Consider the following 27,355-nt stretch of genomic DNA (forward strand, 5'->3'; position numbering starts at 1 on the left):
AGTGTATGGGGGGCAGGACGCCGGTGAGGATACAGTATATGGGGGGCAGGACGCCGGTGAGGATACAGTGTATGGGGGGCAGCAGGACGCCGGTGAGGATACAGTGTATGGGGGGCAGGACGCCGGTGAGGATACAGTGTATGGGGGGCAGGACGCCGGTGAGGATACAGTGTATGGGGGGCAGGACGCCGGTGAGGATACAGTGTATGGGGGGCAGCAGGACGCCGGTGAGGATACAGTGTATGGGGGGCAGCAGGACGCCGGTGAGGATACAGTGTATGGGGGGCAGGACGCCGGTGAGGATACAGTATATGGGGGGCAGGACGCCGGTGAGGATACAGTGTATGGGGGGCAGCAGGACGCCGGTGAGGATACAGTGTATGGGGGGCAGGACGCCGGTGAGGATACAGTGTATGGGGGGCAGGACGCCGGTGAGGATACAGTGTATGGGGGGCAGGACGCCGGTGAGGATACAGTGTATGGGGGGCAGGACGCCGGTGAGGATACAGTGTATGGGGGGCAGGACGCCGGTGAGGATACAGTATATGGGGGGCAGGACGCCGGTGAGGATACAGTGTATGGGGGGCAGCAGGACGCCGGTGAGGATACAGTGTATGGGGGGCAGGACGCCGGTGAGGATACAGTGTATGGGGGGCAGGACGCCGGTGAGGATACAGTGTATGGGGGGCAGCAGGACGCCGGAGAGGATACAGTATATGGGGGGCAGGACGCCGGTGAGGATACAGTATATGGGGGGCAGCAGGACGCCGGAGAGGATACAGTATATGGGGGGCAGGACGCCGGTGAGGATACAGTGTATGGGGGGCAGCAGGACGCCGGTGAGGATACAGTGTATGGGGGGCAGGACGCCGGTGAGGATACAGTATATGGGGGGCAGGACGCCGGTGAGGATACAGTGTATGGGGGGCAGCAGGACGCCGGTGAGGATACAGTGTATGGGGGGCAGGACGCCGGTGAGGATACAGTGTATGGGGGGCAGGACGCCGGTGAGGATACAGTGTATGGGGGGCAGGACGCCGGTGAGGATACAGTGTATGGGGGGCAGGACGCCGGTGAGGATACAGTGTATGGGGGGCAGGACGCCGGTGAGGATACAGTGTATGGGGGGCAGGACGCCGGTGAGGATACAGTGTATGAGGGGCAGGACGCCGGTGAGGATACAGTGTATGGGGGGCAGGACGCCGGTGAGGATACAGTGTATGGGGGGCAGGACGCCGGTGAGGATACAGTGTATGGGGGACAGGACGCCGGTGAGGATACAGTGTATGGGGGGCAGCAGGACGCCGGAGAGGATACAGTGTATGGGGGGCAGGACACCGGTGAGGATACTGTGTATGGGGGGCAGGACGCCGGAGAGGATACAGTGTATGGGGGGCAGGACACCGGTGAGGATACTGTGTATGGGGGGCAGGACGCCGGAGAGGATACAGTGTATGGGGGACAGCAGGACGCCGGTGAGGATACAGTGTATGGGGGGCAGCAGGACGCCGGTGAGGATACAGTGTATGGGGGGCAGGACGCCGGTGAGGATACAGTGTATGGGGGGCAGGACGCCGGTGAGGATACAGTGTATGGGGGGCAGGACGCCGGTGAGGATACAGTGTATGGGGGGCAGGACGCCGGTGAGGATACAGTGTATGGGGGGCAGGACGCCGGTGAGGATACAGTGTATGGGGGGCAGGACGCCGGTGAGGATACAGTGTATGAGGGGCAGGACGCCGGTGAGGATACAGTGTATGGGGGGCAGGACGCCGGTGAGGATACAGTGTATGGGGGGCAGGACGCCGGTGAGGATACAGTGTATGGGGGACAGGACGCCGGAGAGGATACAGTGTATGGGGGGCAGCAGGACGCCGGAGAGGATACAGTGTATGGGGGACAGCAGGACGCCGGAGAGGATACTGTGTATCCAGCTGCATTATACTCACCAGAGGAGCAGGACATCCACAGATATAAGGAGGAGGAGCGGTCATACATCCTCTGGAGTGATCACTGACCCCCGACCCTCTATAGTCACTTCCTCTTCCAGAGACACTGCTGATGATGTCACCGTGATCATGTGATCAGTCACTTGTGTGGGAGGAGTCACGACCTAAGCAGAGCTGTGTGTGTAATGTGTACGGTGCAGAGCTGTGTGTGTAATGTGTATATAGCAGAGCTGTGTGTGTAATGTGTATATAGCAGAGCTGTGTGTGTAATGTGTATATAGCAGGGCTGTGTGTGTAATGTGTACGGTGCAGAGCTGTGTGTGTAATGTGTATATAGCAGAGCTGTGTGTGTAATGTGTATATAGCAGAGCTGTGTGTGTAATGTGTACGGTGCAGAGCTGTGTGTGTAATGTGTATATAGCAGAGCTGTGTGTGTGTGTAATGTGTACATAGCAGAGCTGTGTGTGTAGTGTGTACAGTGCAGAGCTGTGTGTGTAATGTGTACATAGCAGAGCTGTGTGTGTAATGTGTATATAGCAGAGCTGTGTGTGTAATGTGTACGGTGCAGAGCTGTGTGTGTAGTGTGTACATAGCAGAGCTGTGTGTGTAATGTGTACGGTGCAGAGCTGTGTGTGTAATGTGTATATAGCAGTGCTGTGTGTGTAATGTGTATATAGCAGGGCTGTGTGTGTAATGTGTACATAGCAGAGCTGTGTGTGTAGTGTGTACATAGCATAGCTGTGTGTGTAATGTGTATATAGTAGAGCTGTGTGTGTAATGTGTACATATCAGAGCTGTGTGTGTAATGTGTATATAGCAGAGCTGTGTGTGTAATGTGTACATAGTAGAGCTGTGTGTGTAATGTGTACATATCAGAGCTGTGTGTGTAATGTGTATATAGCAGAGCTGTGTGTGTAATGTGTACATAGCAGAGCTTTGTGTGTAATGTGTACATAGTAGAGCTGTGTGTGTAATGTGTACATAGCAGAGCTGTGTGTGTAATGTGTATATAGCAGAGCTGTGTGTGTAATGTGTACATAGCAGAGCTGTGTGTGTAATGTGTACATAGCAGAGCTGTGTGTGTAATGTGTACATAGCAGAGCTGTGTGTGTAATGTGTACGGTTCAGAGCTGTGTGTGTAATGTGTACATAGCTGAGCTGTGTGTGTAATGTGTATATAGCAGAGCTGTGTGTGTAATGTGTATATAGCAGAGCTGTGTGTGTAATGTGTACATAGCAGACCTGTGTGTGTAATGTGTACATAGCAGAGCTGTGTGTGTAATGTGTACATAGCAGAGCTGTGTGTGTAATGTGTATATAGCAGAGCTGTGTGTGTAATGTGTACATAGCAGACCTGTGTGTGTAATGTGTATATAGCAGAGCTGTGTGTGTAATGTGTACGGTGCAGAGCTGTGTGTGTAATGTGTACATAGCTGAGCTGTGTGTGTAATGTGTATATAGCAGAGCTGTGTGTGTAATGTGTATATAGCAGAGCTGTGTGTGTAATGTGTATATAGCAGAGCTGTGTGTGTAATGTGTACGGTGCAGAGCTGTGTGTGTAATGTGTACATAGCAGTGCTGTGTGTGTAATGTGTATATAGCAGAGCTGTGTGTGTAATGTGTACATTGCAGAGCTGTGTGTGTAATGTGTATATAGCAGAGCTGTGTGTGTAATGTGTACATAGCAGAGCTGTGTGTGTAATGTGTATATAGCAGAGCTGTGTGTGTAATGTGTACATAGCAGAGCTGTGTGTGTAATGTGTATATAGCAGAGCTGTGTGTGTAATGTGTACATAGCAGAGCTGTGTGTGTAATGTGTACGGTGCAGAGCTGTGTGTGTAATGTGTACATAGCAGAGCTGTGTGTGTAATGTGTACGGTGCAGAGCTGTGTGTGTAATGTGTACATAGCAGAGCTGTGTGTGTGTGTAATGTGTATATAGCAGAGCTGTGTGTGTAATGTGTATATAGCAAAGCTGTGTGTGTAATGTGTACAGGGCAGAGCTGTGTGTGTAATGTGTACATAGCAGAGCTGTGTGTGTAATGTGTACAGGGCAGCGCTGTGTGTGTAATGTGTACATAGCAGAGCTGTGTGTGTAATGTGTATATAGCAGAGCTGTGTGTGTAATGTGTATATAGCAGAGCTGTGTGTGTGTAATGTGTACATAGCAGAGCTGTGTGTGTAATGTGTATATAGCAGGGCTGTGTGTGTAATGTGTACATAGCAGAGCTGTGTGTGTAATGTGTATATAGCAGAGCTGTGTGTGTAATGTGTATATAGCAGAGCTGTGTGTGTAATGTGTATATAGCAGAGCTGTGTGTGTAATGTGTACGGTGCAGAGCTGTGTGTGTAATGTGTACGGTGCAGAGCTGTGTGTGTAATGTGTACGGTGCAGAGCTGTGTGTGTAATGTGTACATAGCAGAGCTGTGTGTGTAATGTGTATATAGCAGAGCTGTGTGTGTAATGTGTACATAGCAGAGCTGTGTGTGTAATGTGTACATAGCAGAGCTGTGTGTGTAATGTGTACATAGCAGAGCTGTGTGTGTAATGTGTACATAGCAGAGCTGTGTGTGTAATGTGTACGGTTCAGAGCTGTGTGTGTAATATGTACATAGCTGAGCTGTGTGTGTAATGTGTATATAGCAGAGCTGTGTGTGTAATGTGTATATAGCAGAGCTGTGTGTGTAATGTGTACATAGCAGACCTGTGTGTGTAATGTGTACATAGCAGAGCTGTGTGTGTAATGTGTACATAGCAGAGCTGTGTGTGTAATGTGTATATAGCAGAGCTGTGTGTGTAATGTGTACATAGCAGACCTGTGTGTGTAATGTGTACATAGCAGAGCTGTGTGTGTAATGTGTACGGTGCAGAGCTGTGTGTGTAATGTGTACATAGCTGAGCTGTGTGTGTAATGTGTATATAGCAGAGCTGTGTGTGTAATGTGTATATAGCAGAGCTGTGTGTGTAATGTGTATATAGCAGAGCTGTGTGTGTAATGTGTACGGTGCAGAGCTGTGTGTGTAATGTGTACATAGCAGAGCTGTGTGTGTAATGTGTACATAGCAGAGCTGTGTGTGTAATGTGTATATAGCAGAGCTGTGTGTGTAATGTGTACATAGCAGAGCTGTGTGTGTAATGTGTATATAGTAGACCTGTGTGTGTAATGTGTACATAGCAGTGCTGTGTGTGTAATGTGTATATAGCAGAGCTGTGTGTGTAATGTGTATATAGCAGAGCTGTGTGTGTAATGTGTACATAGCAGAGCTGTGTGTGTAATGTGTATATAGCAGAGCTGTGTGTGTAATGTGTACATAGCAGAGCTGTGTGTGTAATGTGTATATAGCAGAGCTGTGTGTGTAATGTGTACATAGCAGAGCTGTGTGTGTAATGTGTACGGTGCAGAGCTGTGTGTGTAATGTGTACATAGCAGAGCTGTGTGTGTAATGTGTACGGTGCAGAGCTGTGTGTGTAATGTGTACATAGCAGAGCTGTGTGTGTGTGTAATGTGTATATAGCAGAGCTGTGTGTGTAATGTGTATATAGCAAAGCTGTGTGTGTAATGTGTACAGGGCAGAGCTGTGTGTGTAATGTGTACATAGCAGAGCTGTGTGTGTAATGTGTACAGGGCAGCGCTGTGTGTGTAATGTGTACATAGCAGAGCTGTGTGTGTAATGTGTATATAGCAGAGCTGTGTGTGTAATGTGTATATAGCAGAGCTGTGTGTGTGTAATGTGTACATAGCAGAGCTGTGTGTGTAATGTGTATATAGTAGAGCTGTGTGTGTAATGTGTATATAGCAGGGCTGTGTGTGTAATGTGTACATAGCAGAGCTGTGTGTGTAATGTGTATATAGCAGAGCTGTGTGTGTAATGTGTATATAGCAGAGCTGTGTGTGTAATGTGTATATAGCAGAGCTGTGTGTGTAATGTGTATATAGCAGAGCTGTGTGTGTAATGTGTACATAGCAGAGCTGTGTGTGTAATGTGTATATAGTAGAGCTGTGTGTGTAATGTGTATATAGCAGAGCTGTGTGTGTAATGTGTACGGTGCAGAGCTGTGTGTGTAATGTGTACGGTGCAGAGCTGTGTGTGTAATGTGTACGGTGCAGAGCTGTGTGTGTAATGTGTACATAGCAGAGCTGTGTGTGTAATGTGTATATAGCAGAGCTGTGTGTGTAATGTGTATGGTGCAGAGCTGTGTGTGTAATGTGTATATAGCAGGGCTGTGTGTGTAATGTGTATATAGCTGAGCTGTGTGTGTAATGTATATATAGCAGAGCTGTGTGTAATATGTATATAGCAGAGCTGTGTGTGTAATGTGTATATAGCAGAGCTGTGTGTGTAATGTGTACATTGCAGAGCTGTGTGTGTAATGTGTATATAGCAGAGCTGTGTGTGTAATGTGTATATAGCAGAGCTGTGTGTGTAATGTGTATATAGCAGAGCTGTGTGTGTAATGTGTATATAGCAGTGCTGTGTGTGTAATATGTATATAGCAGAGCGGTGTGTGTAATGTGTATATAGCAGTGCTGTGTGTGTAATGTGTATATAGGAGAGCTGTGTGTGTAATGTGTATATAGCAGGGCTGTGTGTGTAATGTGTATATAGCAGAGCTGTGTGTGTAATGTGTATATAGCAGAGCTGTGTGTGTAATGTGTATATAGCAGGGCTGTGTGTGTAATGTGTACGGTGCAGAGCTGTGTGTGTAATGTGTACATAGCAGAGCTGTGTGTGTAATGTGTATATAGCAGGGCTGTGTGTGTAATGTGTACGGTGCAGAGCTGTGTGTGTAATGTGTACATAGCAGAGCTGTGTGTGTAATGTGTATATAGCAGAGCTGTGTGTGTGTGTAATGTGTATATAGCAGAGCTGTGTGTGTAATGTGTACGGTGCAGAGCTGTGTGTGTAATGTGTATATAGTAGAGCTGTGTGTGTAATGTGTACATAGCAGAGCTGTGTGTGTAATGTGTACATAGCAGAGCTGTGTGTGTAATGTGTACGGTGCAGAGCTGTGTGTGTAATGTGTACATAGCAGAGCTGTGTGTGTAATGTGTATATAGCAGAGCTGTGTGTGTAATGTGTACATAGCAGAGCTGTGTGTGTAATGTGTACATAGCAGAGCTGTGTGTGTAATGTGTATATAGCAGAGCTGTGTGTGTAATGTGTACGGTGCAGAGCTGTGTGTGTAATGTGTACATAGCAGAGCTGTGTGTGTAATGTGTACATAGCAGAGCTGTGTGTGTAATGTGTACGGTGCAAAGCTGTGTGTGTAATGTGTATATAGTAGAGCTGTGTGTGTAATGTGTATATAGCAGAGCTGTGTGTGTAATGTGTATATAGCAGAGCTCTGTGTGTAATGTGTACATAGCAGAGCTGTGTGTGTAATGTGTATATAGCAGAGCTCTGTGTGTAATGTGTACATAGCAGAGCTGTGTGTGTAATGTGTACGGTGCAGAGCTGTGTGTGTAATGTGTATATAGCAGAGCTGTGTGTAATGTGTACGGTGCAGAGCTGTGTGTGTAATGTGTATATAGCAGAGCTGTGTGTGTAATGTGTACATAGCAGAGCTGTGTGTAATGTGTACGGTGCAGAGCTGTGTGTGTAATGTGTATATAGTAGAGCTGTGTGTGTAATGTGTATATAGGAGAGCTGTGTGTGTAATGTGTATATAGCAGAGCTGTGTGTGTAATGTGTACATAGCAGAGCTGTGTGTGTAATGTGTATATAGCAGAGCTCTGTGTGTAATGTGTACATAGCAGAGCTGTGTGTGTAATGTGTACGGTGCAGAGCTGTGTGTGTAATGTGTATATAGCAGAGCTACATACATACATAGTTAGTACGGCTGAAAAAAGACACATGTCCATCAAGTTCAACCAAGGGAAGGGAAAAGGGAAGGAAAAAGCTGTGTGTGTAATGTGTATATAGCAGAGCTGTGTGTGTAATGTGTACGGTGCAGAGCTGTGTGTGTAATGTGTACATAGCAGAGCTGTGTGTAATGTGTATATAGCAGAGCTGTGTGTGTAATGTGTACGGTGCAGAGCTGTGCGTGTAATGTGTGTATAGCAGAGCTGTGTGTGTAATGTGTACATAGCAGAGCTGTGTGTGTAATGTGTACATAGCAGAGCTGTGTGTGTAATGTGTATATAGCAGAGCTGTGTGTGTAATGTGTATATAGCAGAGCTGTGTGTGTAATGTGTACATAGCAGAGCTGTGTGTGTAATGTGTACGGTGCAGAGCTGTGTGTGTAATGTGTACGGTGTAGAGCTGTGTGTGTAATGTGTACATAGCAGAGCTGTGTGTGTAATGTGTATATAGCAGAGCTGTGTGTGTAATGTGTACATAGCAGAGCTGTGTGTGTAATGTGTACATAGCAGAGCTGTGTGTGTAATGTGTACATAGCAGAGCTGTGTGTGTAATGTGTATATAGCAGAGCTGTGTGTGTAATGTGTACATAGCAGAGCTGTGTGTGTAATATGTATATAGCAGAGCGGTGTGTGTAATGTGTAGATAGCAGTGCTGTGTGTGTAATGTGTATATAGCAGAGCTGTGTGTGTAATGTGTCTGGTGCAGAGCTGTGTGTGTAATGTGTACATAGCAGAGCTGTGTGTGTAATGTGTACATAGCAGTGCTGTGTGTGTAATGTGTATATAGCAGAGCTGTGTGTGTAATGTGTATATAGCAGAGCTGTGTGTGTAATGTGTATATAGTAGAGCTGTGTGTGTAATGTGTACATAGCAGAGCTGTGTGTGTAATGTGTACGGTGCAGAGCTGTGTGTGTAATGTGTATATAGCAGAGCTGTGTGTGTAATGTGTATATAGCAGAGCTGTGTGTGTGTAATGTGTACATAGCAGAGCTGTGTGTGTAATGTGTATATAGCAGGGCTGTGTGTGTAATGTGTACATAGCAGAGCTGTGTGTGTAGTGTGTATATAGCAGAGCTGTGTGTGTAATGTGTACATAGCAGAGCTGTGTGTGTAATGTGTACGGTGCAGAGCTGTGTGTAATGTGTATATAGCAGAGCTGTGTGTGTAATGTGTAAGGTGCAGAGCTGTGTGTGTAATGTGTACGGTGCAGAGCTGTGTGTGTAATGTGTACATAGCAGAGCTGTGTGTAATGTGTACATAGCAGAGCTGTGTGTGTAATGTGTAGATAGCAGAGCTGTGTGTGTAATGTGTACATAGCAGAGCTGTGTGTGTAATGTGTACGGTGCAGAGCTGTGTGTGTAATGTGTACATAGCAGAGCTGTGTGTGTAATGTGTACGGTGCAGAGCTGTGTGTGTAATGTGTAGATAGCAGAGCTGTGTGTGTAATGTGTACATAGCAGAGCTGTGTGTGTAATGTGTACGGTGCAGAGCTGTGTGTGTAATGTGTACATAGCAGAGCTGTGTCTGTAATGTGTACGGTGCAGAGCTGTGTGTGTAATGTGTACATAGTAGAGCTGTGTGTGTAATGTATATATAGCAGAGCTGTGTGTGTAATGTGTATATAGCAGAGCTGTGTGTGTAATGTGTAGATAGCAGAGCTGTGTGTGTAATGTGTACATAGCAGAGCTGTGTCTGTAATGTGTACGGTGCAGAGCTGTGTGTGTAATGTGTACATAGTAGAGCTGTGTATGCAATGTGTGGGCAGCAGAGGTTTGTGTGTGTGTGTGTATATGTATATACAGAAGAGCTGTGTTTGTCATGTATATTCAGCAGAGCTGTGTTTGTCGTGTATATTCAGCAGAGGTGTGTTTGTCGTTTATATTCAGCAGAGCTGTGTTTGTCGTGTATATTCAGCAGAGCTGTGTTTGTCGTGTATATTCAGCAGAGCTGTGTTTGGCATGTATATTCAGCAGAGCTGTGTTTGTCATGTATATTCAGCAGAGCTGTGTTTGTCATGTATATTCAGCAGAGCTGTGTTTGTCGTGTATATTCAGCAGAGCTGTGTTTGTCATGTATATTCAGCAGAGCTGTGTTTGTCATGTATATTCAGCAGAGCTGTGTTTGTCATGTATATTCAGCAGAGCTGTGTTTGTCATGTATATTCAGCAGAGCTGTGTTTGTCATGTATATTCAGCAGAGCTGTGTTTGGCATGTATATTCAGCAGAGCTGTGTTTGTCATGTATATTCAGCAGAGCTGCGTTTGTCATGTATATTCAGCAGGGCTGTGTTTGTCATGTATATTCAGCAGAGCTGTGTTTGTCATGTATATTCAGCAGAGCTGCGTTTGTCATGTATATTCAGCAGAGCTGTGTTTGTCGTGTATATTCAGCAGAGCTGTGTTTGTCGTGTATATTCAGCAGGGCTGTGTTTGTCATGTATATTCAGCAGAGCTGCGTTTGTCATGTATATTCAGCAGAGCTGTGTTTGTCGTGTATATTCAGCAGAGCTGTGTTTGTCATGTATATTCAGCAGAGCTGTGTTTGTCATGTATATTCAGCAGAGCTGCGTTTGTCATGTATATTCAGCAGAGCTGTGTTTGTCATGTATATTCAGCAGAGCTGCGTTTGTCGTGTATATTCAGCAGAGCTGTGTTTGTCATGTATATTCAGCAGAGCTGCGTTTGTCATGTGTATATAGCAGAGCTGTGTTTGTCATGTATATTCAGCAGAGCTGTGTTTGTCATGTGTATATAGCAGAGCTGTGTTTGTCATGTATATTCAGCAGAGCTGTGTTTGTCATGTGTATATAGCAGAGCTGTGTTTGTCATGTATATTCAGCAGAGCTGTGTTTGTCGTGTATATTCAGCAGAGCTGTGTTTGTCATGTATATAGCAGAGCTGTGTTTGTCATGTATATTCAGCAGAGCTGTGTTTGTCGTGTATATTCAGCAGAGCTGTGTTTGTCGTGTATATTCAGCAGAGCTGTGTTTGTCATGTATATTCAGCAGAGCTGTGTTTGTCATGTATATTCAGCAGAGCTGTGTTTGTCATGTATATTCAGCAGAGCTGTGTTTGTCATGTATATTCAGCAGAGCTGTGTTTGTCATGTATATTCAGCAGGGCTGTGTTTGTCATGTATATACAGAAGAGCTGCGTTTGTCATGTATATTCAGCAGAGCTGTGTTTGTCGTGTATATTCAGCAGAGCTGTGTTTGTCATGTATATTCAGCAGAGCTGTGTTTGTCGTGTATATTCAGCAGAGCTGTGTTTGTCATGTATATTCAGCAGAGCTGTGTTTGTCATGTATATTCAGCAGAGCTGCGTTTGTCATGTATATTCAGCAGAGCTGTGTTTGTCGTGTATATTCAGCAGAGCTGTGTTTGTCATGTATATTCAGCAGAGCTGTGTTTGGCATGTATATTCAGCAGAGCTGTGTTTGTCATGTATATTCAGCAGAGCTGCGTTTGTCATGTATATTCAGCAGGGCTGTGTTTGTCATGTATATACAGAAGAGCTGCGTTTGTCATGTATATTCAGCAGGGCTGTGTTTGTCATGTATATTCAGCAGAGCTGTGTTTGTCATGTATATTCAGCAGAGCTGTGTTTGTCATGTATATTCAGCAGAGCTGTGTTTGTCGTGTATATTCAGCAGAGCTGTGTTTGTCATGTATATTCAGCAGAGCTGTGTTTGTCGTGTATATTCAGCAGAGCTGTGTTTGTCGTGTATATTCAGCAGAGCTGTGTTTGTCATGTATATTCAGCAGAGCTGTGTTTGTCGTGTATATTCAGCAGAGCTGTGTTTGTCATGTATATTCAGCAGAGCTGTGTTTGGCATGTATATTCAGCAGAGCTGTGTTTGTCATGTATATTCAGCAGAGCTGCGTTTGTCATGTATATTCAGCAGAGCTGTGTTTGTCATGTATATTCAGCAGGGCTGTGTTTGTCATGTATATTCAGCAGAGCTGTGTTTGTCATGTATATTCAGCAGAGCTGTGTTTGTCATGTATATTCAGCAGAGCTGTGTTTGGCATGTATATTCAGCAGAGCTGTGTTTGTCATGTATATTCAGCAGAGCTGTGTTTGTCATGTATATTCAGCAGAGCTGTGTTTGTCGTGTATATTCAGCAGAGCTGTGTTTGGCATGTATATTCAGCAGAGCTGTGTTTGTCGTGTATATTCAGCAGAGCTGTGTTTGTCGTGTATATTCAGCAGAGCTGTGTTTGTCGTGTATATTCAGCAGAGCTGTGTTTGTCATGTATATTCAGCAGAGCTGTGTTTGTCATGTATATTCAGCAGAGCTGTGTTTGTCATGTATATTCAGCAGAGCTGTGTTTGTCATGTATATTCAGCAGAGCTGTGTTTGTCATGTATATTCAGCAGAGCTGTGTTTGTCATGTATATTCAGCAGAGCTGTGTTTGGCATGTATATTCAGCAGAGCTGCGTTTGTCGTGTATATTCAGCAGAGCTGTGTTTGTCATGTATATTCAGCAGAGCTGTGTTTGTCATGTATATTCAGCAGAGCTGTGTTTGTCATGTATATTCAGCAGAGCTGTGTTTGTCATGTATATTCAGCAGAGCTGTGTTTGTCATGTATATTCAGCAGAGCTGTGTTTGTCATGTATATAGCAGAGCTGTGTTTGTCGTGTATATTCAGCAGAGCTGTGTTTGTCATGTATATTCAGCAGAGCTGTGTTTGTCATGTATATTCAGCAGAGCTGTGTTTGTCATGTATATTCAGCAGAGCTGTGTTTGTCATGTATATTCAGCAGAGCTGTGTTTGTCATGTATATTCAGCAGAGCTGTGTTTCTCATGTATATTCAGCAGAGCTGTGTTTGTCATGTATATTCAGCAGAGCTGCGTTTGTCATGTATATTCAGCAGAGCTGCGTTTGTCGTGTATATTCAGCAGAGCTGTGTTTGTCATGTATATTCAGCAGAGCTGCGTTTGTCGTGTATATTCAGCAGGGCTGTGTTTGTCATGTATATTCAGCAGAGCTGTGTTTGTCATGTATATTCAGCAGAGCTGCGTTTGTCGTGTATATTCAGCAGAGCTGTGTTTGTCATGTATATTCAGCAGAGCTGTGTTTGTCATGTATATTCAGCAGAGCTGTGTTTGTCATGTATATTCAGCAGAGCTGTGTTTGTCATGTATATTCAGCAGAGCTGTGTTTGTCATGTATATTCAGCAGAGCTGTGTTTGTCATGTATATTCAGCAGAGCTGTGTTTGTCATGTATATTCAGCAGAGCTGCGTTTGTCATGTATATTCAGCAGGGCTGTGTTTGTCATGTATATTCAGCAGAGCTGTGTTTGTCATGTATATTCAGCAGAGCTGTGTTTGTCATGTATATTCAGCAGAGCTGTGTTTGTCGTGTATATTCAGCAGAGCTGTGTTTGTCATGTATATTCAGCAGAGCTGTGTTTGTCATGTATATTCAGCAGAGCTGTGTTTGTCATGTATATTCAGCAGAGCTGCGTTTGTCGTGTATATTCAGCAGAGCTGTGTTTGTCATGTATATTCAGCAGAGCTGCGTTTGTCATGTATATTCAGCAGAGCTGTGTTTGTCATGTATATTCAGCAGAGCTGTGTTTGTCATGTATATTCAGCAGAGCTGTGTTTGTCATGTATATTCAGCAGAGCTGTGTTTGTCATGTATATTCAGCAGAGCTGTGTTTGTCGTGTATATTCAGCAGAGCTGTGTTTGTCGTGTATATTCAGCAGAGCTGTGTTTGTCATGTATATTCAGCAGAGCTGCGTTTGTCATGTATATTCAGCAGAGCTGTGTTTGTCGTGTATATTCAGCAGAGCTGTGTTTCTCATGTATATTCAGCAGAGCTGCGTTTGTCATGTATATTCAGCAGAGCTGCGTTTGTCATGTATATTCAGCAGAGCTGTGTTTGTCATGTATATTCAGCAGAGCTGTGTTTGTCATGTATATTCAGCAGAGCTGCGTTTGTCATGTATATTCAGCAGAGCTGTGTTTGTCGTGTATATTCAGCAGAGCTGTGTTTGTCATGTATATTCAGCAGAGCTGTGTTTGTCATGTATATTCAGCAGAGCTGTGTTTGTCATGTATATTCAGCAGGGCTGTGTTTGTCATGTATATTCAGCAGAGCTGTGTTTGTCATGTATATTCAGCAGAGCTGTGTTTGTCATGTATATTCAGCAGAGCTGTGTTTGTCATGTATATTCAGCAGAGCTGTGTTTGTCATGTATATTCAGCAGAGCTGTGTTTGTCATGTATATTCAGCAGAGCTGTGTTTGTCATGTATATTCAGCAGAGCTGTGTTTGTCATGTATATTCAGCAGAGCTGTGTTTGTCGTGTATATTCAGCAGGGCTGTGTTTGTCATGTATATTCAGCAGAGCTGTGTTTGTCATGTATATTCAGCAGAGCTGTGTTTGTCATGTATATTCAGCAGAGCTGTGTTTGTCATGTATATTCAGCAGAGCTGTGTTTGTCATGTATATTCAGCAGAGCTGTGTTTGTCGTGTATATTCAGCAGAGCTGTGTTTGTCATGTATATTCAGCAGAGCTGCGTTTCTCATGTATATTCAGCAGAGCTGTGTTTGTCATGTATATTCAGCAGAGCTGTGTTTGTCATGTATATTCAGCAGAGCTGTGTTTGTCATGTATATTCAGCAGAGCTGTGTTTGTCATGTATATTCAGCAGAGCTGTGTTTGTCATGTATATTCAGCAGAGCTGTGTTTGTCATGTATATTCAGCAGAGCTGCGTTTGTCATGTATATTCAGCAGAGCTGTGTTTGTCATGTATATTCAGCAGAGCTGTGTTTGTCATGTATATTCAGCAGAGCTGTGTTTGTCATGTATATTCAGCAGGGCTGTGTTTGTCATGTATATTCAGCAGAGCTGTGTTTGTCATGTATATTCAGCAGAGCTGTGTTTGTCATGTATATTCAGCAGAGCTGTGTTTGTCATGTATATTCAGCAGAGCTGTGTTTGTCATGTATATTCAGCAGGGCTGTGTTTGTCATGTATATTCAGCAGAGCTGTGTTTGTCATGTATATTCAGCAGAGCTGTGTTTGTCATGTATATTCAGCAGAGCTGTGTTTGTCATGTATATTCAGCAGAGCTGTGTTTGTCATGTATATTCAGCAGAGCTGCGTTTGTCATGTATATTCAGCAGAGCTGTGTTTGTCATGTATATTCAGCAGAGCTGTGTTTGTCATGTATATTCAGCAGAGCTGTGTTTGGCATGTATATTCAGCAGAGCTGTGTTTGTCATGTATATTCAGCAGAGCTGTGTTTGTCATGTATATTCAGCAGAGCTGTGTTTGAGCTGCCACAGAGGCAGGGGATGGCTGCAGAATTGAGGGGACAAAAATGTCTGTAAAGTAAACTCTGCAGTGGTCGGGAGAAGTCGTCATGGTGGTCTGGGCCGGATGAAGAAGAAAACTAAAGAGAACACCTGCAGTCAGAGAAGACGTCACCTGTGAGTCACTGGATTTATAGAGCCTCTGTCACCTCTCCTGACATGTCTGTTATAGGAAATCCTTGTATTCCAGTAAAGTCACAGCGCAGCCCAGGACTCATAGAGCACTCAGTGTTACCCCTTCAGGAGGACGTGATACTGGCAGCGATGATTGGAAACTGTCAGTATGTAGGGACCGTTATTTGACAAGATGAACGGTAACACCCAGCCGTCAATGCTCGCACAGAAAGGTTGTGTTGACTATAGACACACGTGGGGGGGGGGGGGCAGGCTTGGGGAACGGGTCAGTGATTTAGGAGCGGCCTTTCTGTTGCACAGCGGGAGGTGAATGGTGGGCGGGGGCGGTGAATGGTGGGCGGGGGAGGTGAATGGTGGGCGGGGGAGGTGAATGGTGGGCGGGGGCGGTGAATGGTGGGCGGGGGAGGTGAATGGTGGGCGGGGGAGGTGAATGGTGGGCGGGGGCGGTGAATGGTGGGCGGGGGAGGTGAATGGTGGGCGGGGGAGGTGAATGGTGGGCGGGGGAGGTGAATGGTGGGCGGGGGAGGTGAATGGTGGGCGGGGGCGGTGAATGGTGGGCGGGGGCGGTGAATGGTGGGCGGGGGAGGTGAATGGTGGGCGGGGGAGGTGAATGGTGGGCGGGGGCGGTGAATGGTGGGCGGGGGCGGTGAATGGTGGGCGGGGGAGGTGAATGGTGGGCGGGGGAGGTGAATGGTGGGCGGGGGCGGTGAATGGTGGGCGGGGGCGGTGAATGGTGGGCGGGGGCGGTGAATGGTGGGCGGGGGAGGTGAATGGTGGGCGGGGGCGGTGAATGGTGGGCGGGGGCGGTGAATGGTGGGCGGGGGAGGTGAATGGTGGGCGGGGGAGGTGAATGGTGGGCGGGGGCGGTGAATGGTGGGCGGGGGCGGTGAATGGTGGGCGGGGGAGGTGAATGGTGGGCGGGGGAGGTGAATGGTGGGCGGGGGCGGTGAATGGTGGGCGGGGGCGGTGAATGGTGGGCGGGGGAGGTGAATGGTGGGCGGGGGAGGTGAATGGTGGGCGGGGGCGGTGAATGGTGGGCGGGGGCGGTGAATGGTGGGCGGGGGCGGTGAATGGTGGGCGGGGGCGGTGAATGGTGGGCGGGGGAGGTGAATGGTGGGCGGGGGCGGTGAATGGTGGGCGGGGGAGGTGAATGGTGGGCGGGGGAGGTGAATGGTGGGCGGGGGCGGTGAATGGTGGGCGGGGGAGGTGAATGCTGGCCGGGGGCGGTGAATGGTGGGCGGGGGAGGTGAATGGGGGGCGGGGGAGGTGAATGGTGGGCGGGGGAGGTGAATGGTGGGCGGGGGAGGTGAATGGGGGGCGGGGGAGGTGAATGGGGGGCGGGGGCGGTGAATGGTGGGCGGGGGCGGTGAATGGTGGGCGGGGGCGGTGAATGGTGGGCGGGGGAGGTGAATGGTGGGCGGGGGCGGTGAATGGGGGGCGGGGGCGGTGAATGGTGGGCGGGGGAGGTGAATGGTGGGCGGGGGAGGTGAATGGGGGGCGGGGGAGGTGAATGGTGGGCGGGGGAGGTGAATGGTGATTGGGGGAGGTGAATGGTGGGCGGGGGAGGTGAATGGTGGGCGGGGGAGGTGAATGGGGGGCGGGGGAGGTGAATGGTGGGCGGGGGAGGTGAATGGGGGGCGGGGGAGGTGAATGGTGGGCGGGGGCGGTGAATGGTGGGCGGGGGCGGTGAATGGTGGGCGGGGGCGGTGAATGGTGGGCGGGGGAGGTGAATGGGGGGCGGGGGAGGTGAATGGTGGGCGGGGGAGGTGAATGGTGATTGGGGGAGGTGAATGGTGGGCGGGGGAGGTGAATGGTGGGCGGGGGAGGTGAATGGTGGGCGGGGGAGGTGAATGGGGGGCGGTGAATGGTGGGCGGGGGAGGTGAATGGGGGGCGGGGGAGGTGAATGGTGGGCGGGGGAGGTGAATGGGGGGCGGTGAATGGTGATTGGGGGAGGTGAATGGTGGGCGGGGGAGGTGAATGGTGGGCGGGGGAGGTGAATGGGGGGCGGTGAATGGTGGGCGGGGGAGGTGAATGGTGGGCGGGGGAGGTGAATGGTGGGCGGGGGAGGTGAATGGTGGGCGGGGGAGGTGAATGGTGGGCGGGGGCGGTGAATGGTGGGCGGGGGAGGTGAATGGTGGGCGGGGGAGGTGAATGGTGGGCGGGGGAGGTGAATGGGGGGCGGTGAATGGTGATTGGGGGAGGTGAATGGTGGGCGGGGGAGGTGAATGGTGGGCGGGGAAGGTGAATGGGGGGCGGTGAATGGTGATTGGGGGCGGTGAATGGTGGGCGGGGGAGGTGAATGGTGGGCGGGGGAGGTGAATGGTGGGCGGGGGAGGTGAATGGTGGGCGGGGGAGGTGAATGGGGGGCGGTGAATGGTGGGCGGGGGAGGTGAATGGTGGGCGGGGGCGGTGAATGGTGGGCGGGGGCGGTGAATGGTGGGCGGGGGAGGTGAATGGTGGGCGGGGGAGGTGAATGGTGGGCGGGGGAGGTGAATGGGGGGCGGTGAATGGTGATTGGGGGAGGTGAATGGTGGGCGGGGGAGGTGAATGGGGGGCGGGGGAGGTGAATGGTGGGCGGGGGAGGTGAATGGGGGGCGGTGAATGGTGATTGGGGGCGGTGAATGGTGGGCGGGGGCGGTGAATGGTGGGCGGGGGAGGTGAATGGTGGGCGGGGGAGGTGAATGGGGGGCGGTGAATGGTGATTGGGGGAGGTGAATGGTGGGCGGGGGAGGTGAATGGTGGGCGGGGGAGGTGAATGGTGGGCGGGGGAGGTGAATGGGGGGCGGTGAATGGTGATTGGGGGAGGTGAATGGTGGGCGGGGGAGGTGAATGGTGATTGGGGGAGGTGAATGGTGGGCGGGGGAGGTGAATGGGGGGCGGTGAATGGTGGGCGGGGGAGGTGAATGGTGATTGGGGGAGGTGAATGGTGATTGCGGGAGGTGAATGGTGGGCGGGGGCAGTGAATGGTGGGCGGGGGAGGTGAATGGTGGGCGGGGGAGGTGAATGGTGGGCGGGGGAGGTGAATGGTGATTGGGGGAGGTGAATGGTGGGCGGGGGAGGTGAATGGTGGGCGGGGGCGGTGAATGGTGATTGGGGGAGGTGAATGGTGGGCGGGGGAGGTGAATGGGGGGCGGTGAATGGTGATTGGGGGAGGTGAATGGTGGGCGGGGGAGGTGAATGGTGGGCGGGGGAGGTGAATGGTGGGCGGGGGCTGGTTTCTCTAGGTGGTCTCTGGCTACGGTGGGAGTTTCAGTCTCTAATCACTAGTCATCACGGTGATCGCTCCTGCATGTCGGTGCTGAGGTTTTTCCTGGTGCTGCCGGTTCGGCAGGTTTTGGGGCCGTGTTTGCTTCTTCTGGCGTCACGGTTGGCGGCAGCGCTCTAGGCCCTGTTCACACTCTTTTATTATAAGGTGTATTCTGAATCCTCCCGTCACTTTTCTTTTCCCGTGTGAGTAGATGGGGCGTCCCGCGGGGGTAGATGGGGCGTCCCGCGGGGGTAGATGGGGCGTCCCGCGGGGGTAGATGGGGCGTCCCGCTGGAGTAGATGGGGCGTCCCGCGGGGGTAGATGGGGCGTCCCGCGGGGGTAGATGGGGCGTCCCGCGGGGGTAGATGGGGCGTCCCGCGGGGGTAGATGGGGCGTCCCGCTGGAGTAGATGGGGCGCCCCGCGGGGGTAGATGGGGCGTCCCGCGGGGGTAGATGGGGCGTCCCGCTGGAGTAGATGGGGCGTCCCGCGGGGGTAGATGGGGCGTCCCGCGGGGGTAGATGGGGCGTCCCGCGGGGGTAGATGGGGCGTCCCGCGGGGGTAGATGGGGCGCCCCGCGGGGGTAGATGGGGCGCCCCGCGGGGGTAGATGGGGCGCCCCGCGGGGGTAGATCGGGCGTCCCGCGGGGGTAGATGGGGCGTCCCGCGGGGGTAGATGGGGCGTCCCGCGGGGGTAGATGGGGCGTCCCGCGGGGGTAGATGGGGCGTCCCGCGGGGGTAGATCGGGCGTCCCGCGGGGGTAGATGGGGCGCCCCGCGGGGGTAGATGGGGCGCCCCGCGGGGGTAGATGGGGCGCCCCGCGGGGGTAGATGGGGCGCCCCGCGGGGGTAGATCGGGCGTCCCGCGGGGGTAGATGGGGCGTCCCGCGGGGGTAGATGGGGCGTCCCGCGGGGGTAGATGGGGCGTCCCGCGGGGGTAGATGGGGCGCCCCGCGGGGGTAGATGGGGCGTCCCGCGGGGGTAGATCGGGCGTCCCGCGGGGGTAGATCGGGCGTCCCGTCAGTTCTTGCCGTTTATTCCATTACATTCAATATGAGGCAAAAACACGTATTCATTAAGAAGCGGATTCTACACTGAATTGTGTCGTCTTTTTTTTTTTCAGCCTCCAAATGACAGTGTGAACATAGCCTTACTGCAGAAAGGGAGGGGGTGACGTCACGGGCTGTGGGGGGGGGCACTGACGTCACTGACTGTTGGGGGGGGGGCACTGACGTCACTGACTGTGTGGGGGGGGCACTGACGTCACTGACTGTGGGGGGGGGGCACTGACGTCACTGACTGTGGGGGGGGGCACTGACGTCACTGACTGTGGTGGGGGGGACACTCGTGATGTGGTCAGAAAACGTGCAGAATGCCTGGAATGCTGTGATCAGAATTGGTTTATTATAATGAGGGGGCTGGACAATCCCTTTAAGACGTCCCACTTATTTACCTTGAGCTTTTAGGACGTTGTCACGCATGAAGAACGCGCGCCCGCGTCGGTTTCTATGGTAATAGGCTGCGGAAGCGCCGCGTGACGTCATCACTACGCGCCCATTAGAAGCCGCACATTTGATATACGTCATCACTACGCGCCCATTAGAAGCCGCACGATCTGATAGCCACGTGGAGTCAGCAGGAGCCGGAGACAGGTCGCGACTATCGCGGGGGAAATCATGGGTAGGAGGAAGTCGGGACTCACAGGAACCCCGGTACGGAGGAGCAGGCGGAGGGGAGCTCAGGGGGCTAAAGGTGCGGTACAGGAGAAGAAGATAATGGCGGAGGTGCAGGCAGAAGAGGGTCGGGACAAGGAAGTGCAGGCTGCGGAGGGTCGGGACAAGGAAGTGCAGGCTGCGGAGGGTCGGGACAAGGAAGTGCAGGCTGCGGAGGGTCGGGACAAGGAAGTGGAGGGTCGGGACAAGGAAGTGCAGGCAGAATTGAGTCGGGACAAGGAAGTGCAGGCTGCGGAGGGTCCAGAACTACTGGAGCGGCGGAAGAAGCGGGCAAGTCTTAAGAGGAAGAGGGAAGCGGCGGCGGCTCAGAAGGAGATCCCACCGGGGAGACCGAAGTCTGGACGAGTCTGGAAGGAGAACAAGAAGAGGTGAGAAGCGGTAATGGCGCCGGCTCTGCAGCCACTGATGACGTCACCCAGACCCTGACAAGCCGGACATTTACAGGGGAGCGCCCTCACATAGATGGGGTCATACCAATGTCCAGAACGGGGGTCGCAGCGTCCGGGTTGTGGTTCCATTCACTTCTATGGGAGATGTGGTAACACTGGGGGGCGCTGTATCTGTAAATACCATAGGACAGAGTGAAGATCCGGCACAGGCGCGTCCCCCCAGACCCCCTAAATGACCGCACACCCCCGACCAGACCCCCTAAATGACCGCAGACCCCCGACCAGACCCCCTAAATGACCGCACCAGACCCCCTCCGATCATTCCCCCCCCCCCTGGATGCCGCGTTCCATGTAATGGGTCCCCTGAGTAAGGTTGGTTGACGGGCGGCAGGACTCGTGGATGTTCCCCGGGGGTAGGTGTGACGGGCGGCAGGACTCGTGGATGTTCCCCGGGGGTAGGTGTGATGGGCGGCAGGACTCGTGGATGTTCCCCGGGGGTAGGTGTGACGGGCGGCAGGACTCGTGGATGTTCCCCGGGGGTAGGTGTGACGGGCGGCAGGACTCGTGGATGTTCCCCGGGGGTAGGTGTGACGGGCGGCAGGACTCGTGGATGTTCCCCGGGGGTAGGTGTGACGGGCGGCAGGACTCGTGGATGTTCCCCGGGGGTAGGTGTGACGGGCGGCAGGACTCGTGGATGTTCCCCGGGGGTAGGTGTGACGGGCGGCAGGACTCGTGGATGTTCCCCGGGGGTAGGTGTGACGGGCGGCAGGACTCGTGGATGTTCCCCGGGGGTAGGTGTGACGGGCGGCAGGACTCGTGGATGTTCCCCGGGGGTAGGTGTGACGGGCGGCAGGACTCGTGGATGTTCCCCGGGGGTAGGTGTGACGGGCGGCAGGACTCGTGGATGTTCCCCGGGGGTAGGTGTGACGGGCGGCAGGACTCGTGGATGTTCCCCGGGGGTAGGTGTGATGGGCGGCAGGACTCGTGGATGTTCCCCGGGGGTAGGTGTGACGGGCGGCAGGACTCGTGGATGTTCCCCGGGGGTAGGTGTGACGGGCGGCAGGACTCGTGGATGTTCCCCGGGGGTAGGTGTGACGGGCGGCAGGACTCGTGGATGTTCCCCGGGGGTAGGTGTGACGGGCGGCAGGACTCGTGGATGTTCCCCGGGGGTAGGTGTGACGGGCGGCAGGACTCGTGGATGTTCCCCGGGGGTAGGTGTGACGGGCGGCAGGACTCGTGGATGTTCCCCGGGGGTAGGTGTGACGGGCGGCAGGACTCGTGGATGTTCCCCGGGGGTAGGTGTGACGGGCGGCAGGACTCGTGGATGTTCCCCGGGGGTAGGTGTGACGGGCGGCAGGACTCGTGGATGTTCCCCGGGGGTAGGTGTGACGGGCGGCAGGACTCGTGGATGTTCCCCGGGGGTAGGTGTGACGGGCGGCAGGACTCGTGGATGTTCCCCGGGGGTAGGTGTGACGGGCGGCAGGACTCGTGGATGTTCCCCGGGGGTAAGTGTGACGGGCGGCAGGACTCGTGGATGTTCCCCGGGGGTAAGTGTGACGGGCGGCAGGACTCGTGGATGTTCCCCGGGGGTAAGTGTGACGGGCGGCAGGACTCGTGGATGTTCCCCGGGGGTAGGTGTGAAGGGCGGCAGGACTCGTGGATGTTCCCCGGGGGTAGGTGTGACGGGCGGCAGGACTCGTGGATGTTCCCCGGGGGTAGGTGTGATGGGCGGCAGGACTCGTGGATGTTCCCCGGGGGTAGGTGTGATGGGCGGCAGGACTCGTGGATGTTCCCCGGGGGTAGGTGTGACGGGCGGCAGGACTCGTGGATGTTCCCCGGGGGTAGGTGTGACGGGCGGCAGGACTCGTGGATGTTCCCCGGGGGTAGGTGTGACGGGCGGCAGGACTCGTGGATGTTCCCCGGGGGTAGGTGTGACGGGCGGCAGGACTCGTGGATGTTCCCCGGGGGTAGGTGTGATGGGCGGCAGGACTCGTGGATGTTCCCCGGGGGTAGGTGTGATGGGCGGCAGGACTCGTGGATGTTCCCCGGGGGTAGGTGTGATGGGCGGCAGGACTCGTGGATGTTCCCCGGGGGTAGGTGTGAAGGGCGGCAGGACTCGTGGATGTTCCCCGGGGGTAGGTGTGACGGGCGGCAGGACTCGTGGATGTTCCCCGGGGGTAAGTGTGACGGGCGGCAGGACTCGTGGATGTTCCCCGGGGGTAAGTGTGACGGGCGGCAGGACTCGTGGATGTTCCCCGGGGGTAAGTGTGACGGGCGGCAGGACTCGTGGATGTTCCCCGGGGGTAGGTGTGAAGGGCGGCAGGACTCGTGGATGTTCCCCGGGGGTAGGTGTGATGGGCGGCAGGACTCGTGGATGTTCCCCGGGGGTAGGTGTGATGGGCGGCAGGACTCGTGGATGTTCCCCGGGGGTAGGTGTGATGGGCGGCAGGACTCGTGGATGTTCCCCGGGGGTAGGTGTGAAGGGCGGCAGGACTCGTGGATGTTCCCCGGGGGTAGGTGTGAAGGGCGGCAGGACTCGTGGATGTTCCCCGGGGGTAGGTGTGATGGGCGGCAGGACTCGTGGATGTTCCCCGGGGGTAGGTGTGAGGGGCGGCAGGACTCGTGGATGTTCCCCGGGGGTAGGTGTGACGGGCGGCAGGACTCGTGGATGTTCCCCGGGGGTAGGTGTGACGGGCGGCAGGACTCGTGGATGTTCCCCGGGGGTAGGTGTGACGGGCGGCAGGACTCGTGGATGTTCCCCGGGGGTAGGTGTGACGGGCGGCAGGACTCGTGGATGTTCCCCGGGGGTAGGTGTGACGGGCGGCAGGACTCGTGGATGTTCCCCGGGGTTAGGTGTGACGGGCGGCAGGACTCGTGGATGTTCCCCGGGGTTAGGTGTGACGGGCGGCAGGACTCGTGGATGTTCCCCGGGGGTAGGTGTGAAGGGCGGCAGGACTCGTGGATGTTCCCCGGGGGTAGGTGTGACGGGCGGCAGGACTCGTGGATGTTCCCCGGGGGTAGGTGTGACGGGCGGCAGGACTCGTGGATGTTCCCCGGGGGTAGGTGTGACGGGCGGCAGGACTCGTGGATGTTCCCCGGGGGTAGGTGTGACGGGCGGCAGGACTCGTGGATGTTCCCCGGGGGTAGGTGTGACGGGCGGCAGGACTCGTGGATGTTCCCCGGGGGTAGGTGTGACGGGCGGCAGGACTCGTGGATGTTCCCCGGGGGTAGGTGTGACGGGCGGCAGGACTCGTGGATGTTCCCCGGGGGTAGGTGTGACGGGCGGCAGGACTCGTGGATGTTCCCCGGGGGTAGGTGTGACGGGCGGCAGGACTCGTGGATGTTCCCCGGGGGTAGGTGTGACGGGCGGCAGAACTCGTGGATGTTCCCCGGGGGTAGGTGTGACGGGCGGCAGGACTCGTGGATGTTCCCCGGGGGTAGGTGTGACGGGCGGCAGGACTCGTGGATGTTCCCCGGGGGTAGGTGTGACGGGCGGCAGGACTCGTGGATGTTCCCCGGGGGTAGGTGTGACGGGCGGCAGGACTCGTGGATGTTCCCCGGGGGTAGGTGTGACGGGCGGCAGGACTCGTGGATGTTCCCCGGGGGTAGGTGTGACGGGCGGCAGGACTCGTGGATGTTCCCCGGGGGTAGGTGTGACGGGCGGCAGGACTCGTGGATGTTCCCCGGGGGTAGGTGTGACGGGCGGCAGGACTCGTGGATGTTCCCCGGGGGTTGGTGTGAAGGGCGGCAGGACTCGTGGATGTTCCCCGGGGGTAGGTGTGACGGGCGGCAGGACTCGTGGATGTTCCCCGGGGGTAGGTGTGACGGGCGGCAGGACTCGTGGATGTTCCCCGGGGGTAGGTGTGACGGGCGGCAGGACTCGTGGATGTTCCCCGGGGGTAGGTGTGACGGGCGGCAGGACTCGTGGATGTTCCCCGGGGGTAGGTGTGACGGGCGGCAGGACTCGTGGATGTTCCCCGGGGGTAGGTGTGACGGGCGGCAGGACTCGTGGATGTTCCCCGGGGGTAGGTGTGACGGGCGGCAGGACTCGTGGATGTTCCCCGGGGGTAGGTGTGACGGGCGGCAGGACTCGTGGATGTTCCCCGGGGGTAGGTGTGACGGGCGGCAGGACTCGTGGATGTTCCCCGGGGGTAGGTGTGACGGGCGGCAGGACTCGTGGATGTTCCCCGGGGGTAGGTGTGACGGGCGGCAGGACTCGTGGATGTTCCCCGGGGGTAGGTGTGACGGGCGGCAGGACTCGTGGATGTTCCCCGGGGGTAGGTGTGACGGGCGGCAGGACTCGTGGATGTTCCCCGGGGGTAGGTGTGACGGGCGGCAGGACTCGTGGATGTTCCCCGGGGGTAGGTGTGACGGGCGGCAGGACTCGTGGATGTTCCCCGGGGGTAGGTGTGACGGGCGGCAGGACTCGTGGATGTTCCCCGGGGGTAGGTGTGACGGGCGGCAGGACTCGTGGATGTTCCCCGGGGGTAGGTGTGACGGGCGGCAGGACTCGTGGATGTTCCCCGGGGGTAGGTGTGACGGGCGGCAGGACTCGTGGATGTTCCCCGGGGGTAGGTGTGACGGGCGGCAGGACTCGTGGATGTTCCCCGGGGGTAGGTGTGACGGGCGGCAGGACTCGTGGATGTTCCCCGGGGGTAGGTGTGACGGGCGGCAGGACTCGTGGATGTTCCCCGGGGGTAGGTGTGACGGGCGGCAGGACTCGTGGATGTTCCCCGGGGGTAGGTGTGACGGGCGGCAGGACTCGTGGATGGTCCCCGGGGGTAGGTGTGACGGGCGGCAGGACTCGTGGATGGTCCCCGTCAGTGGTGGACGATGCGCTTCGTCCTTTCATGTACCACGGAGAGTATAATTTATATTCTTTATATCCGGTTCCCGCCCAGGTTTTCGGGAATGGTGAGGGACCGCCCCCTGCGCTCCTCCTGGGAGGTGAAGATGAAACAGCGGCAGGAAAAAAAGTTAATGAAAGGCTTCGCTCAACAATTAAAGGACGAGAAGCAACAAGAGAAGGAGGTGGGACTATCCGTGTAATCCGGGACCAGAGTGTTCCGGGGGCCGCCGCCCGGCTGGTGAAATAATTTGAGTAACTGCAGTCGTTGTTATAAATAATACTCCCCCTTTAAATCCGCTGCTGCTCCAGCATTTCGGGGGTCCCCGCTTGTTCTTCAGTGATGACATCACATCATTCACGGGACTCCTGCAGTCGATCCAGGCCCATGATTTGCTGCGGCAGTCGAGTAAATGATGTGATGTCATCACTGCAGGACCATTGGGGAACCCCGGAACATCCATGCTGCAGCGGCAGGGGAGTGTGGGGCATTGTCTGCGGGGGGCACTGTGTGGGTCACGATTGTATTAAGGGGCACTGTGTGGGTGTTGGGGGAGGGGTTCTGCTGACATTCATTTAATGTGCATGGCGCCTCGATCAAACGGGCATTGAGACTGCACGGGTGAAGCCACGCCCCCAAAACCACACCCACTTGTTACGTGTGGCCCTGGCTGGTGGTTTTGGGTGGGATCGGTGCCCTCCCTGATAAGTTCCTGGGCCCCTGCTCGTGACACGTCTGATATGCAGCAGAGACTTCAAATGTTCCCATTTCTTAAACCTCCTTTTATTTGTAGGACAAAAAGAAACGTCGAGAAGAAAACCTGAAACGTAAACTGGAAAATGAGAGGCGAGCGGAGGTGGTGCAAGTGGTGAGTGGCCTGTACCCCGAACTGATGTATGAGCAATAATGGGGGACCCCAGAAAATCCTAAAAATAATGGACGTCTTTATGTGACCTCTGACCTGCAGTAGCACCAGATGGTACATCCCGGCGATCATGTGGGCATAGAAGCTGTGACTGACAGCCGGGATCGGGGACATCTCTCATCCTGGCTCTTTACCTGCCACGGTCAACAGCAGGATGTGAATGAGGTGATCGCCCCGATCTTTGCTGCCCTGGTCATGAGATCCTCACTTATGAGTAGAGATGACGTCGTCGCTCCTCCAGACCATGGACTGGCGACGCCATTGTTAGTTTGTGGGAACGAGGTAGAGAAGTCTTTATACTAAGCGCATGTACGTTCCCCTCCTCCAGATCCGAAACCCGTCGAAACTGAAACGGGCCCGAAAGAAGCAGCTGCGCAGCATAGAGAAGAGAGACACGCTGATGATGTCACAAGCCGGGAAAAGGTTGTCGCAGAAAAAGACTGCGCCCTCCAAGGAGAGCGCACAGAAGGGGCCCGTTTCTAGATGAAGCAACTTTATTAAGGCCTTCGATGATGGACAGAAACAAAGCGCCTGGACTGTGCGCCGCGGGAAGTGGCCGAGCAGCCATCTTGTTTGTGTGACGATCGGGGGAGGACGTGCCGAGTAACATCTTGTGTGATGAGATGTAATCTGTGGCTGTCCCGTGTTCTGCCCGTGATGGAGTCGTTGGCTCCGCCCTCTTGACTGTTTATTACAACTTTCCGTTTGATTAAACTGATGGGAGTGATTGTTACCGCTCAGTGATAAAGTTGGACCCAGTTTTTATTAAAAGGCAGGCTCGGGTGTGAGGAGGTGATCCTGACTGGTCATTAGATGATGATTCAGGCTGAGATCGCACGCGGTGGATCCGCTGTGTAAAGGTGCGCGGGCTGTGGTGGCCCAAGGGAATTCCGGCCCAGAAACTGCTCCACATTGTGCTGCAGTTCTTTGCC

At 53.6% G+C, this 27,355-nt stretch overlaps 2 protein-coding genes across 5 annotated transcripts in view; one reads left to right on the forward strand and one right to left on the reverse strand.

The window, feature by feature from the left end:
• LOC142663501 (uncharacterized) overlaps positions 1–20,075 on the reverse strand; it is a 34,267-nt gene extending 14,192 nt beyond the window's left edge. For 3 of the 4 annotated variants that reach the window (XM_075842210.1, XM_075842209.1, XM_075842208.1), the window contains exon 1: positions 1,950–2,185. In XM_075842210.1, coding sequence (XP_075698325.1) covers positions 1,950–1,994 — 45 coding nt within the window. In that variant the 5' untranslated portion in view covers positions 1,995–2,185. Of the gene's footprint in view, positions 1–1,949; positions 2,186–19,982 lie in introns of those variants that run through there. The other variant, XM_075842212.1, reaches the window with a different exon arrangement.
• Positions 19,969–27,171, forward strand: CCDC86 (coiled-coil domain containing 86). The gene is made up of 4 exons (XM_075842254.1): positions 19,969–20,630; positions 25,553–25,682; positions 26,292–26,366; positions 26,752–27,171. Exons 1-4 carry the CDS (start codon positions 20,206–20,208, stop codon positions 26,908–26,910), a joined length of 789 nt encoding a protein of 262 aa, XP_075698369.1. The 5' UTR covers positions 19,969–20,205; the 3' UTR covers positions 26,911–27,171.
• The last annotated feature ends 184 nt before the right edge of the window (positions 27,172–27,355 follow it).

Source organism: Rhinoderma darwinii, chromosome 11 (genome assembly GCF_050947455.1).
Source record: "Rhinoderma darwinii isolate aRhiDar2 chromosome 11, aRhiDar2.hap1, whole genome shotgun sequence".
In the NCBI taxonomy this organism is placed as follows: domain Eukaryota; kingdom Metazoa; phylum Chordata; class Amphibia; order Anura; family Rhinodermatidae; genus Rhinoderma; species Rhinoderma darwinii.